Below are 13,781 nucleotides of genomic sequence, written 5' to 3'. Positions count from 1 at the left end.
CTGTAGTTTATTACAACATCTCTCTCTATTGTATAGGTAAAAGGCTGGTGGCTTATAACATCAATGAAAATATCTTTTTAAGTTACCAATTGGAATTTAAGAGTTTCTCATTGTTAATTGATAATGACATGTTAAAGATAACAAGAGACAACAAAAATTAAAATGACATATTCAAAGGAAAAGCGAAACAATTATACTTTATATAATGTTACGACTGATTACAAACTAGAACTTAATAATTGTTGTTGATATTTAGAACTAACAATGTGTTATAAATTCTTATTAACTTTGGGTAAAGTGGTTAACAATTGTCTAATGTTGTAAGCTTGGCTTCAAAGTTTTTTTTTAAAGATAAAGGTCTTTCTAAATTATTTGAATTTCCTTTAATTAAAACGTCGTGAAAAAGCTTAAAACATATTTTAAAAAATTGCAGGATGCATGTTGTTTTGTGCCTAGCCAGTTGCTTAAGGGAGTAAAAAACATTATTGGGTAAACGAAAAATTAAGACTTGAGCTATTGACTTTTAGATAGTTGTACTAGTTAAAAAGAACCGACAACCATTATCCATTTAAACCATTTAATTTAATTTAAACAATTTTTATGACCTTTGCCCCTAAAACTAAGTGGTCCTGTATGTTTAGGATTTTCTTTCTATATTTAAATACACCTACCAAATCCAGTCCAAAGAGGTTACAGGTTTGCTGTATGATCTTCTGGTCGCACTTCTCATGCGGATCCGGCGGAGGAGTTCCGGCGATGGGTTGTGGTCGGGGTCTGGTCGTTGTGCCGCCGATGCCCAAGCCCGTTGTCTTGGCCGAAAGACGTGGCACTTGGGAAACACAGTACTCGGTTAGTTGGGGAACGGGATTCATGCCATGAGGATCCTCACCTGAACTGGGGGCAGCAGCTGCCACCGCTGCCAAGGCGGCCATTGTGGAGGATGCGGCCTTGCTCTGCGCACTGGCATTGTGGCCTGTGTTCGTCTTGGCAGCCGGGAGTGGAGCAACTGCAGCCTGTCCTGGGTGGTGGCCGGCGGTTGCTCTGGAGCGTTTGATGCCGCCACTGCCCACCTTCTTGCGCCACCACCAGCCGCGCCAGGTGGCCTGCATCAGGGTGGCACTCTTGTGCCGGATCTCCGTTCGCAGGTGCTCCAAGTGCTGGCGAATGCCCTCGCTGAGGAAGACATGCCGCTTGCCGGGCGCCCAGGCCAGGGTCACGGAGCCATCGAGCACCGGTGGCTGTTCCAGGGCATACTGCAGGATCAGCTGGCAGTCCTCCAGAGCCTTGTCCTCGCTGCGTCGCAGCTGGCGGAAGGGGGCCAGCATCCGGTAGCGGGCATTGAACTGCTTGAAGCGCATGCGATGCGGAAACCCACTGGCCATCAGATTGACCGTCTCCAGGACCTGCATGGATCGAATCTGTCGCACCACCGTGGCCCGATCAAAGCTGCCAGCCACCTCGTTGCCATTGCTGCGGATGCAGCGCACAAAGTGCGGCCTGGCATGCACCAAGGTCCGCAGCAGGTTGTCCAGTCTGGTGTGGAAGTCCTGCGTCAAAGTGGACACCGGCTCGTCCCCGTTCAGCAGATCAGAATGCGAGGTGGGCGAGATCCGGAAGCTGAGACCCCGCGGCGCCTGCTGCTGGGCATACAGGGCCTTCAGTTCGGAGCCAAAGAGATGGGTGGCAAAGCCGAAGTTGCAGGAGTGCTTGTAGAACACCGCCACCAGATCGTCCGGAACCACATCACGATTGGTGTCCAAAAAGTCGGTGGTATCGTACTCCACCCGTCCGGCAAAGTGGCGGATGAGAAACATGCGCGGATCATGCGGTTCGGCGGTGGGTTTCGTCTCCAGGCGGGTGGAGCAGCGGTGCTGCACCTTCAGCTTGGCCACATAGCTCTCCGCCGTGCCCCGCACCGAGCACTCCGCGTCCAGCATGCTGAGCAGACCCGTTCGCAGCGAGGATATCAGATCGATGCAGGGCACATTGTCCACGTAGTCCACCTCGGTGTCGCACACGATGCCCTCGTCGCGGCACGACTCCACCGAGGATTTGAAGATGTGCGTGTTGTAGAAATGCTGCATGGTCTCCGCACACAGGTTGATGCACAGGTGCTCCAGGTGTGCCTGTGGCGAGGGCTCCTCGAACCCGAACATGTCCAGAATCCCAATGAAGCCATCGGTGGCATGGCGCACCGCATTGTTCAGGGCCGCCATTGATTTGGAGCCCGCATTGCCGCCGCCAATTGTGGAGGCGTGCTGCGAGGCGGCATCCGCCTGGTTGTGGACCGACTCGTTCGAGTCCGAGCTGAGCGTGCCCAGCGTGGATCCCAGGCGCTTCAGGCTGTTGGCCCGCCGAACTATGGTGGCCACTGTGCGGCAGTAGAGCGCCTTGGCCAGGCAGTCGCGCGTCATGTTGGCATCGCCATCGCCGCACACGGACTTCACCAGCTGGCCGCGCACGTTGTGGGTGCGGGTGGTCAGTCCGCGGAAGAGGGCTGCCGGCGGTACGCCCAGCAGACTGGCCACCGAGTTCAGCTCCGTCTCCCCCTTCACGTCCACCTCGAGGCCCTGCGAAGTACGAAAATGCTTTATTAGGTAATGATTATAAAACATTGGCTTTATTGGTGGGTACAAAATTATCTAAATAATCTAACCAATCTAAAAAACTTAAAAAAATCTTTTCTTTATCGAAAATTTACCAATTCTGCCCAAGTTATTTTATAAGTTGAATATAGCTTAATTCAGTATTGCAAATTAAAGCAAAGCTTTTAATAATATAACAAAGAATAAAGATTATCTTTAACATAAAATGTCTGTGCAGCTTGGTTCAAAGCGTGTTTTAATCTTTAAATTCAAATTGGCAAGATAAAACCAGACAGTGATTTAAAGCGTTATGATAAAGACTTAAAAAAAAGGATATTTAAAATGGCTGAAGCATATTCAAACTTTAAATTTAAAATTGATTAAAAATTTGTTGACCTATAAACACATGAAAAGGGGTTAGCATAAAAATTGAAACACATGCATATTGTAATTAATCTTAATGTGTTTTAAAATAATTGAATAAAATAAACGAAACCAAAATATTTCTCGCTCAGAAAATCAAGTGTCAAACACGGGTTTTTTCAGACGTAAATTACCACTTGTTGTAAATTAATACAAACCATCAGCGCAAGAAATTTTAAAATGTGGCGAAAGGCCTGGAGTGTGATTCGAACTCGCGTAAACGGATTCGAGAGCCAGCACTCTAACCAAAGCACCAAGTCAGCATCGGCGAAATTGTAGACTAACAACAAACTTATACAGAAAGAAAAATCTCCGATAGATGGCGGTAGTGCACTAAAGTGAGCTGTAGATGGCTCTTTTCTTAAAGAACCAGAGAAGCTATTTTTAGAAATATATGTTAAATATGAAACATATTTCATTTCCTTGCTATTTAACTATAAATGTATAATGTATTTTGAAAGATAATGAAGCTATTTTCAGAAATATATGTTAATAATAAAACATATTTAATTTTCTTACTATTTCATTTCCTTGCTATTTAAATATAAATGTATAATATATTTTAAAAGATATTGTGCTATTTTCAGAAATATATGTTAATTATGAAACATATTAAATTTTCTTATTATTTCCTTTTTTGCTATTGAAGGTGTTTAAGCCATTTTCAGAAACATATTTTAACTATGAAAATATTACATTTTCTTACTTTGTAATTTTATTTATACAGTATAATACCCTCTACAGGGGTATAAATATACATTTTTAAAGAAACTATAAACTACTACTCACCCCACCATCGATGAACTGGACGTTTCCGAGCAGCAAGACGGCGGCCAGAACACGGACCACGTCCAGAAATGGAATTCCCAGGATGCCGAGACAGGTCTTCCACGCCTGGAACCTCACCGCATCCTCCTTCTCGTTCTGGCCGGTGTCTCCTCGCAGGTAGCGCAGATTGGCCGGCGAGTAGCCATCCAGATGGAGCTTCTGGCGCTCCTCCCGACTGAGACCGGCCAGCAGTTGGTAGAAAATGTGGTAGTTCTTCTCCTTGGGCAGCGGCCGGATGACGCGCGTCTGGTCCAGGAAGTAGCAGTGGATCTTGGTGCGGTAGAGGGCCCCATCCGTGACCTGCACCTCGATGAACTGTCCAATGCGACTCGACTCCGAGTTGGTGGTGGTCTTAGCCGAACCCAGGGATCTGAGGACCGTGAAGGCAGCGGCCAGGTGCTTGAAGGCATCCGTCTCGGGTCCTCCGCCGGCAATGGCGAATAGCTGGCGCAGCATCAGCATCGCATTGGCCGTCTTGCCCGCTCCCGATGTCCCCGATAGGATAATGGCCTGCGGATAGCCCGTCTCGCTCTGCTGACGCACTGCCTCCTGGACGATCTTCTGCAGCTGCGGGGCCAACGGCAGGGCGCGGGTGGAGGTGAGGGTCAGCGGGTTGCCCACATCCAGGTACGGATTGATGGAGAGCAAGATCGGACCCACGTTCGTCTGAAACACCGCGCAAGATAAACGACAGTACATTAATTACCCGGATGAGTCAAAAGTTTTGCGAGTTAAATTCATCATTTCGAGGAAAAAAGAAGTGAATTATACTTTAGGCAACGAGGTCAGCGAGCAATTTGAAAGGATATCTGATAGTTATTTCTAGAAAAAATTACATTTCATAAACAAAATTACAAACAACTCATTATTGCATTTGCTTAATTCACTAGTAGATTATTTTAAATCGTTAATATTATAACTCATTTCAATGTTTAACAAAAGAACAATGGATTTTAAGAGATGTTTATGTATGTTCAATCAAATTCAAAGTTTAAACTGGCAAATATCTATTATTTATAAACAAAGCTTAGTATTTTTTAAGTAAGTGTTTTACATTATTAATATTATTTTTTTATTGTCTTTGGAATCTGAAATTTTCTCTACGAATAAAGTTAACAATTTTTGAAATCTAATCAACTTCAAGATTATAGTTGTTTTAATGAGACTTTAGCAAAGGCACAGCCGACAATGTTTGATGCTTAAACGCTGCCAACAAAACCCGATTTGATCCAAGTCCCACCTGGTATGTATATGCTCACACCTCATCCGCAACTCCGGTTACAATCTTACCCTCCCCGTGTCGACCAGATCGACTTCCTTTGCCTACCGACGAGTAATTGTCGAAATTAGCAAGTAATCTGGGGCTGAGTGCAAACGGAGTTGGTTTTTAATGGCAAACTATCACAATAATTGCTTAAGACCCGTCTCAGGGACCGGTTACTTTGTGGTGGCTCCCGATCTTCGGGGTCTATGGAAGTGATTTGAAGAGGCGGATCCCGCTAATACTCACAAAGTACCGCTGCTCGTTGAAGCGGGCCTGCAGCGTTCGCATCACGGCGTGCTCGGTGAGCGGTCCGGAGAGGTGGATGAGGTCCTGCATGTCCTTGGGCAGGGGGTTGGCCAGCTGCTGCTGCTGCTGCTGCTGCAGCTTCTGCTGGCCACCGGCAAACCCGAATCCAAAGGGCAGCGTCTTGACACTCTGGCAGGGATTGGCGTGCTTCGGCAGCGGGATGAATGGCAACTGCTGGCTGTGGGCGTGGCTTAGATGGTGACCACCGCCGCCTCCATTTGTGCCCAGGTGTCCCGAGTTGGATGAGCGCAGGGGCAGCGTGTTGGAGTTGCAGTTGGTGGTGTTGACCGGGGCATGCGAAGAGTGGGAACCATGCCCCAGAATGTTTCCCATGCTGCTCAAGTGCGGCAGTGTCCCAGTGGATTGGCCATGTCCGCTGCCACTCTGGTGGTGCGACAGGCCCGGCTTCTCGCCCAGCTGGTGCGGAAGTGGGTGTGGAATGGAGGTGTTCCTCGACGACACCACAGCCCCACCTCCTCCTGCGCCTCCTCCTCCTCCTCCCCCGGAGTTTGATGGCAGTGTCTGGCTGAAGTTATAATTCTGTTTAATGGGAAAAAAAAATGAAAATATCTTTATAATAGGTATACTTTAAAATTATTACTTTTATTTTAAAAGAAATTAATGTTTTTAGATCTCTGAAAAAGTTTCTAGGATAATACTAGATTGTAAGCATAACAACTTATGTCACTATATTTATGGTGTTGAAAGATGATTGAAATACACTCATTACTGAAGGTTAAGTTCTGTTAGTCGGGTAAAAAAAAGTAAATATGTATCTTAATGTACGGAAGAGAAAATATAATAACAAACTTCTTATATCATATTATATTATTATAATGTATAAATTTGAGATACCTTGTATGTTTTATTTTATAAGAAATATTCTTTTTTAGGTTTCTTTCAAAGTTTCTAGAAAGTTACTATACTGAATTGGTTTATGGACTTTAATTTAGCAAAATGGCCAAAGTATACATTTTTTAATGAATAATTTTTGCCAGAAGTCAACCGCTTTTTTGGGACGTTAAGCTTAAGTTAGTTATCTTACCTTCGATGCCGTATGGTGTCCATTGGTGTGCTGTTGCACAGCGCTGGCGGAAAGTCCTCCGCCGCTGGAACTCAGGTTAAGATTCGGACTGGAGGCATTCAGGTCAAAGTTGTTGGCCTTCGGACCCGCATTGGCCCCACCTGGGGAGCTGTGGGATTGAGAGCCATTTCCCTGGTTCGGCGTCTGATTCGGACCCGGTCCTTGGCCCACATGCAGTCGATTTCGCAGGGTAACCAGCTCGGTGCTCAAGCTCTTGAGCCGCTGCTGCAGATGAACTGCCTCGTTGGATGAAGATGCATCTAAAATAAATAAAATGCAGTTTCGAATATTTAATTTTGATAGTATTAGGCAAATTTGGTGCTTGTCGATGTTGAACTGTTTACTCAATTTAATAAATTTAGTTAGTTTAGTCCCTATGTAAAATCAATTCGTCGAACCACTCCCGCTTCTATTTTAAAAACATCTATTTTATTTAATGTAAGGAAAATTCATGTTTAAAATTAAGTTTCTGTTGTCAATCTGTTTGCTTCCTTCAAAAAAATATTAAATTAGATTAAAACAACATATTTTTACCAACTCATATTATTCATATAATACTAGAGACTTTACCCTAAGCTTATTAAATAAATGTATATGAGCCCAATAAATGCATAAAACATTCCAAACAATATATTTATATTGGTTATATTTTAAATGATCAAATATGCACAGAACAATTTAGTTGACCATTTTAATTTGACCAAACGTTGACAGAGGAGCTCAGATGCTCTGCGAACGCTTTTGGATCCACCAGATGCCTTTCCGCTGGATTGAAAGAAGTCCTCGCAGAGGACCTCAGCCCTCCTGCGAACGCATCGAAAATGCATGGTCTAGTAAAGAAAGGACAAGGAAGAGGACTTGTCGTATCGCCCACTGATCATGGGAGGAATCGGCATGCCCAGCCTTAAGGCTGAGTCCTTCGAAAGAGGATAGACCAGGGGCCGCTGCTCCTCGACCCATCGGATCGGCTGAGTCAAGTGCTGGACACTATGGTCCAGCTTGATACCGCACTTTCCCTGATGCTGCCGGAAACGCGAGGGCTTGTGAAGTTTGTTGTGCGGATCGCGGTAATAGTCACGGAACTTCTGACACTCCAGGTAGAAATTGTCAATCCTGTCCAGATCGTCGTAGTCCACTATTGACAATCCAATACGGGGCGCGAAGCCTAGAATGGCTCGGCGTTGAAGCTCTGCATTTTGGGCCACAATCCTCATGTCCACCTCAGGGATAGGTTCGTTTATCATTTTGAAAATGTTAATGCTATTAAACACTAAAAGTGAACGTATTTAATGTGAAAACTAACAATAAGACTGGCAGATAACTATAGGTTGGCTGGCCAACATTAGACAGCTGACTCAAGAGCTGTGTGATAAATAACGAAAGATATAACTAAGTAGGCTTTGCCGAATTAAAAATTAAATGCTTGCGATTAAAATGAAGGCTTACCAATGCCTTTATTTTAACCGCAAACACTTCTATATTTATTCTTCTATAAGAGTGCACCTCTGGATTTTAAGAAATTGTTAAACATATTTATTTAAACTTCAAAATAGATTTTAAAAACTCCCATTGTATGAATTAAGAAAATAAACTGCAGAAAATAACTATATTTCACAACACAGGGTACAAGTGAAGCAGCGATTATGAAATATAACATTGGGCACGCGCCGCTCACCGTCCTCGATAGTATAGTGGTTAGTATCCCCGCCTGTCACGCGGGAGACCGGGGTTCAATTCCCCGTCGGGGAGATTATTATCAATACTTTTTTTTTTTTTCTACCTAATTTTTATGTTTTTTCTCAAGGCTAGTTACGAAAATATAACTAAATTTAAAAACTGAAATAGGCATATATTAGTCTTACAATACGCATTGTATTTTTTTATGGGAAATTTCAATACTTAAGTAACTTACTAAACTTTATTTTAGTAACAAAAATGAAAAAATCTAAATAATTACAAAAAAAATTTAGCTACAGAATATTAAGAATTCAATTTTGCAACTCACTTTTTATTATTCTGGCAGTTATTTCAATGAATTATCCAGTAGTTAAGTAAATAATGGCAATGTTTTAAGGATTTGTAACAAACTCCTTGTAAATCGTTTCATATTTAAGCAATAAAAGATAAAAACTTAAAAAAAAAAATCGCAACATGCCTCCCCGACGGGGAATTGAACCCCGGTCTCCCGCGTGACAGGCGGGGATACTAACCACTATACTATCGAGGATGTTGAACGATGGGCGCCAATAGTTCTATGTAGGAATCTATGTTATAGTGATAGTTGTCTTGTGAAATTCAAAGCTATAGAGAAATCGATATTATAATAGATCTCTTCGATTGGCAACTTTTCGTAACATAAAGACTCATTATTTGGCGACATATTCATATACAAATATTCACCTCCTCTTTTGAGCGAGAGAACTATAAATATGCTTTCGTCTATTGGATTCTTAGGTTGCTAGTTGGTTTTTTTATTGTACTTTCTGTATTGGTCATGTGACTACTGGAGATGCCAGATATCTATCTTTTCAGTCTTAATGTGGAAGGAAGCCAAGCGAGGACTAAAATGTTATGCAGTTTTCTGGTTAAGAAATAAGCTTGGTTTCGCGGTCAATTCCTTAGTAACTCTAAGGCAAGTCAGCACCTTTTTTAAGTTTAAAGGATGGCTGCTGACAAAGCCTCCTTTTTGTTTAGTATTTACATTTGCAAGCATTTCAAGACAACTTAATAGGTGGCATTCGTGCATCCCAATAGCTTTTAATTTTTTTATGTTTTTTAACAATGCATCTTAAAGATGCCAAAACTAACTTTAAAAAAATAAAGTATTTAAAGATGTAGTTATGGTTCAGACTTAAGCTCTTTGCTTAAAAATCTTCATTATGGCGAAAAGGAATTTGTTTAGATCTAATTAACAACTTAATACAACGAAAATCAATTCACACCGATTAATTTCTCTTAGGCTGACACGCATTTATGCACGCGAATCGTTCGGATAGGCTTGTGCCGGTGGAGCAGCAAAAGTCATTTTAATAGATATGGATGGCAAACATTTACATAAAATGTTAATGAACCAATTTCGCCGAAGTTTGAGAAAAATAGAGACACCGAAAGCGCAAAGATGAAACACAAATTTGGCGGCAGGTGGAAACAGAATTTAAAAGTCTTGTGTAAATGTGAACAGAAGATCAATGAAGAGACTCGACGACCAGCTTTTAATGCTTGATGATTTATAAAGACTTTTAGAACAGGGCCGAGAGGTCATTGTTACAACCAAACACCCCGAAAAAGCTGGCAAACTAACGAGATTTTATAAAGCCAATGCTTCGAGAAACCAGTCTACCCAATTTTACGGTCCAATCTAGGAAAAAAAACTAATTAGCTAGTGAAAAACGAGGAAATCTTGGAAAAGAGTACTACCAGCGAAGGTATGCCTTCCACCGAGGTATCTTTGAACCACAACAGAGAGACAGAGCTGAGTTTACAACAAAATCATAGTCGACAAAATACAGAAAAAACAATATCATTGATGACTTTAGCTCTGACAGAGGAAACCAGTTTTAGAGAAGGTTTTTTTTTGCTTTCTGTTGCCCAAAGCTGCACTCAAGCAATATAAGACAAAAGCCACAGAAAAAGGTACAGAAAAGCCTTCCATCGAAGTCTTGCAAACAATTTTGAGTCTTTTAAGAGCTCGTATGATGATTAGACCTTTTCCAATTAGTGACCGACAAACCAGGCTTTTATTAGGCCTCTGGAATAAAAGATTAATTAAGTGGTAATAATTTCACAAACGAAAGCACCATTAAAATAAGTTTGAAATATTTCTAAGTGATTAATTTTCAGTTTTATTGGCATTTCCTCGATGTTTTGGGCTGTAAAAGAAGGTTTTTTGCATGTCAATGGAGTTGGAGATGGCGAGAAAATTTCTTGGAACCGAGTAGCAAAGTTGCCCAAACTGGTCGCCAAGCACAAGTTATCTGTCTTTGGAAAAAAGAGTGAGGAGGGGGAACAGTCGCGTCGCACAAATGAAATGTTGCAAGTCGAGAGGCAAGCGACACCCATACAGCCAGGTACCCATATAAGCGGATTCGGTTTGTAGTTATTGCCGATGGTTATGAATATGAACGCGATCGACTGCGAATGCTCATGGAGGTTGATTGAAAAACATAAGCAAGTAGCCCAAGATGGCTATGACAAGAATCAAGAACCAATCAACTGACACTTTAGACAGATAGTTCACAAAAGAAATCAAGTAAATAGCTTGACCATTAAGGTCAGTGAAAATGTAATCATACAAATTGGTACATTCAATTTCTGAAGGTCTTAGCGAATTAAAAGCTGTTCAAATTAAACAAGAGTGATATTTAACTCAGTATATAAATAGTTGAACATAGATAGTTTTTAAATGTAAATAAAGTGCAGATTAGAATGTGTCAGCAAAAAACTCCTCAAATAAGCACCAAAAATAGCTTTACGGTTTAAGTAGACTTTTAGTTTTTGGCAGCTTAATAAATTAAACATGTAATCAAAAGACTTAAGCAACAAACCTTAAGATCCCGAGATTATCGTTAGTTGTAAAGCGTTTCGGTAGTCCTTAATGATTCTTAGAGCCCTGCTGTAGTATCTAAACCTAACATCAATGGCTTAAGGGAACTGTTTAAAAGACTTAGGCAACAAACTTGGCCCAACCTTATAAGTGGCTTATGTTTAAGACTTTCGGATGCAGTGGGTAGATTTTTTATAACTTTGATTTTCCCTATTTACAAATAAACTATTTCAAAGCAACTACCGTGAAAGTTGTTTCTGCTAAAGAATGTTTGACATTTTCCAAACTTAACTTCAGGGATTGACCTATCTTTCCATTGACTAACCTCCTTGCCATTCGCAGGGACATCATCTTACTTACCCTGCAGCTTCTTCTCCGTCTCCCAAAATTTTTGCAATTCGGTGAAATATTTATCCAGTATGAAGACTTTTGACAGGCCCAATGTGGCCATCGTTGTTGAACATTTGTGTGGACGACGACGGTTTTCTTATTTGAATAACTCCGTATTTTTCGTATACAGGCTCTTGCCACAACACACAACAATACACCACGGCACTACACACTGGCAAACAGTCGTGGCCGGAGGAACAGGTTTGCAGGCCAGGCACCGTATCTATGGCATACAAACCGAACCCGAATCCGAGTCCGAATATGCGAGTACCCACATAAAAATATATATATACGTGGATATGGAGAGGGATATATGTGCAGCTGCAACAAGTGAAGCAACCGCACCGCACAGCACAGCACAGCACAGCACAGCACACGAAAATAAGTAAACAAGCGAAAAGAATGCAGAAGGGCGAGTGGCGGCGACGGCCAAAAACCAAACCAAATCACAGCGAGCCTGGCTCACACTTTGGCTCCTCGGTATCCGTCGGGTTTTCGTTTTGGTTTTGGTTTTGGCTGTGTTTTTGGTTCTGGATCTGCTTTTGCTTTTCTTTTATATTATTGTGCTTTTTTTGGTTTTCTTCTCCCCCTGTTGTTGCTGTTGCTGTTGTTGTTGTTGTTGTTGTTTTCTTCGCGACCGCGCTTATTTTCTCGTTTTGTGCAGACTTTTTTGTTCGTCGTTTTGGTTTTGAAAAACGAGTTTCCAACTTTAACTCCAGGTCCAGACCCAGTGTAGATGTGCGCTTAGATACCTCGACGCGATACCTCCAAGGTACACACCAGCCAACAACCAACACCAACACTGAGACGGAGTTTTTTAGCGTTTTTTTTTTTTCAGATCGATTCGTTGCGATGTGATGGATTCGCTGGTGGCACTTTCAACTCTCTGCCAGCAGCCGCGTGACCTCTTCGCCGATAAATTATAAACTTTAATTGGATTTTATAATGAATGCGACCGTTTCGCTTGGCTCGAGTTTGTTGTGTGAGGAAATGGTAATGGTAATGGAAATGCAAACGCGAACGCGAACACCCGATGCGAGCGATTCAAACTCAAGCGGCAGACTGAGGTGATCTGCCATTGTTCGTGGCTCAAATTCGATCTTGGGTCTCTCGTTTCTCGACTCTCCACTCTCGACTCTCCACTCTCGACTCTCAACTCTCGACTCTCTGGCTAAAATGCTCTCCCACTTTGCAGGTAACTTTTCTAACAGGTAAAAGGCAAAGAAGGCTCTGCCTTGCGAGATGCGATGCGTGCAGTTGCTCAAATATGGGGTCAAGTGTTTGGGCCTCCGCCCGCCGTCCGTCTCGATTTGCTGGTCGCGTGTTAATTAGCGACGATTGATTGATGTCTTGCTGCATTTCGCAATTCCCACAGCGCCAAACAGACTGCAGGGAAAATGCAAATTGATTCTCAAAAGTGCTCACACGAGTTGTTCTTTGTTTCGGCAAAGTACTATGTCACGTTTTACAATAATTATTATGAATAGCAAATCTTTTCAAATGGAACCTTTTCAAATCACATAAATATTTAATTTTTAAATAAACGGTTTTACTGCTTTCGGACTATGAACTGCTTGGCGGCTGATGTCGATTACAAGCTGAACGAGCTATCGGCATAACCGGTCACATAACCGGTTCGTTTCTACGGCAGCCCTGGAAGCAAGCAGTTTACACTACTTATAACTGTTAACTGCTTGTTTATTAATAACAGTTGGATATTCAAAATGCCAATTCAGGCATATAAATCCATATTTTACATAAAGCCATAGGAACAACAAACAAATTTACTTAATATACGTTTTATTTAAGAATGTATTAGTTCCTCAATATAACCAGATAGGTTTTTAATATTAGAGCTGGATTTAAATGTAATGTTAATAGACCCATTTTGTATACTTATTTTTCCACACAGGGGAATATACTTGTTAACAATTATGTTTTAAAATATATATTTTTTTTTCAATTATACCCTTGATTGGTTTTAAAATCACCTTTACTATGTCCGAGGTTTTATAAATATAATTAACTGACCCAATAAAAAAATATTAAACGTTTTTAATTACCTGTTATGTTGCCAGTGGTTTTGTTGCAGGATTTCTTCCTCTTGGGCACAGGCAGTGTGTAAATGGCGGAAAACTTGGAAAACCTCTCCACCACAGCATTGGTCCTGTGCAACCTAAGATCCTTCACCTCCGTTTTGTATTTTCCTGGAGGTGATTTGGATTCCACAACGGGTGTTGGGGTTTTCCTTTGCTTTGGTGAGGGCGTTGTTGAACTGAAAATGAGCCATACGAAATAATAAAACTTATTAAATCAGAAAATTTTACTAGCCCTGTAAAAACTTTTTAAAAACCATAT

General features: G+C 41.8%; 2 protein-coding genes and 2 non-coding genes across 5 annotated transcripts in view; 1 reads left to right on the top strand and 3 right to left on the bottom strand.

Moving 5' to 3' along the window:
- The window catches only part of LOC128263138 (unconventional myosin-IXAa), a 29,205-nt gene that overhangs the window by 815 nt on the left and 14,609 nt on the right, over positions 1–13,781 (bottom strand). Inside the window, exons 3-8 of one of the 2 annotated variants that reach the window (XM_052997864.1) lie at positions 13,487–13,698; positions 6,452–6,750; positions 5,347–5,946; positions 3,798–4,502; positions 890–2,570; positions 672–829 (exon numbers count right to left, since the gene is read on the bottom strand). In XM_052997864.1, coding sequence (XP_052853824.1) covers positions 672–829; positions 890–2,570; positions 3,798–4,502; positions 5,347–5,946; positions 6,452–6,750; positions 13,487–13,698 — 3,655 coding nt within the window. Of the gene's footprint in view, positions 1–671; positions 830–889; positions 2,571–3,797; positions 4,503–5,346; positions 5,947–6,451; positions 6,751–11,393; positions 12,494–13,486; positions 13,699–13,781 lie in introns of those variants that run through there. The other variant, XM_052997865.1, reaches the window with a different exon arrangement.
- LOC128263142 (uncharacterized) lies at positions 7,129–7,834 on the bottom strand. The gene has a single exon (XM_052997868.1). It carries the CDS (start codon positions 7,732–7,734, stop codon positions 7,321–7,323), a length of 414 nt encoding a protein of 137 aa, XP_052853828.1. The 5' UTR covers positions 7,735–7,834; the 3' UTR covers positions 7,129–7,320.
- Trnad-guc (transfer RNA aspartic acid (anticodon GUC)) lies at positions 8,168–8,239 on the top strand. The gene has a single exon. It is a non-coding gene; the product is annotated as a tRNA-Asp (tRNA).
- Trnad-guc (transfer RNA aspartic acid (anticodon GUC)) lies at positions 8,646–8,717 on the bottom strand. The gene has a single exon. It is a non-coding gene; the product is annotated as a tRNA-Asp (tRNA).

The sequence above is a fragment of the Drosophila gunungcola genome, unplaced genomic scaffold, assembly GCF_025200985.1.
Source record: "Drosophila gunungcola strain Sukarami unplaced genomic scaffold, Dgunungcola_SK_2 000001F, whole genome shotgun sequence".
NCBI lineage: Eukaryota > Metazoa > Arthropoda > Insecta > Diptera > Drosophilidae > Drosophila > Drosophila gunungcola.
The sequence above is the reverse complement of the archived record's forward strand: the minus strand, read 5'-3'. Positions and strand labels throughout refer to the sequence as shown.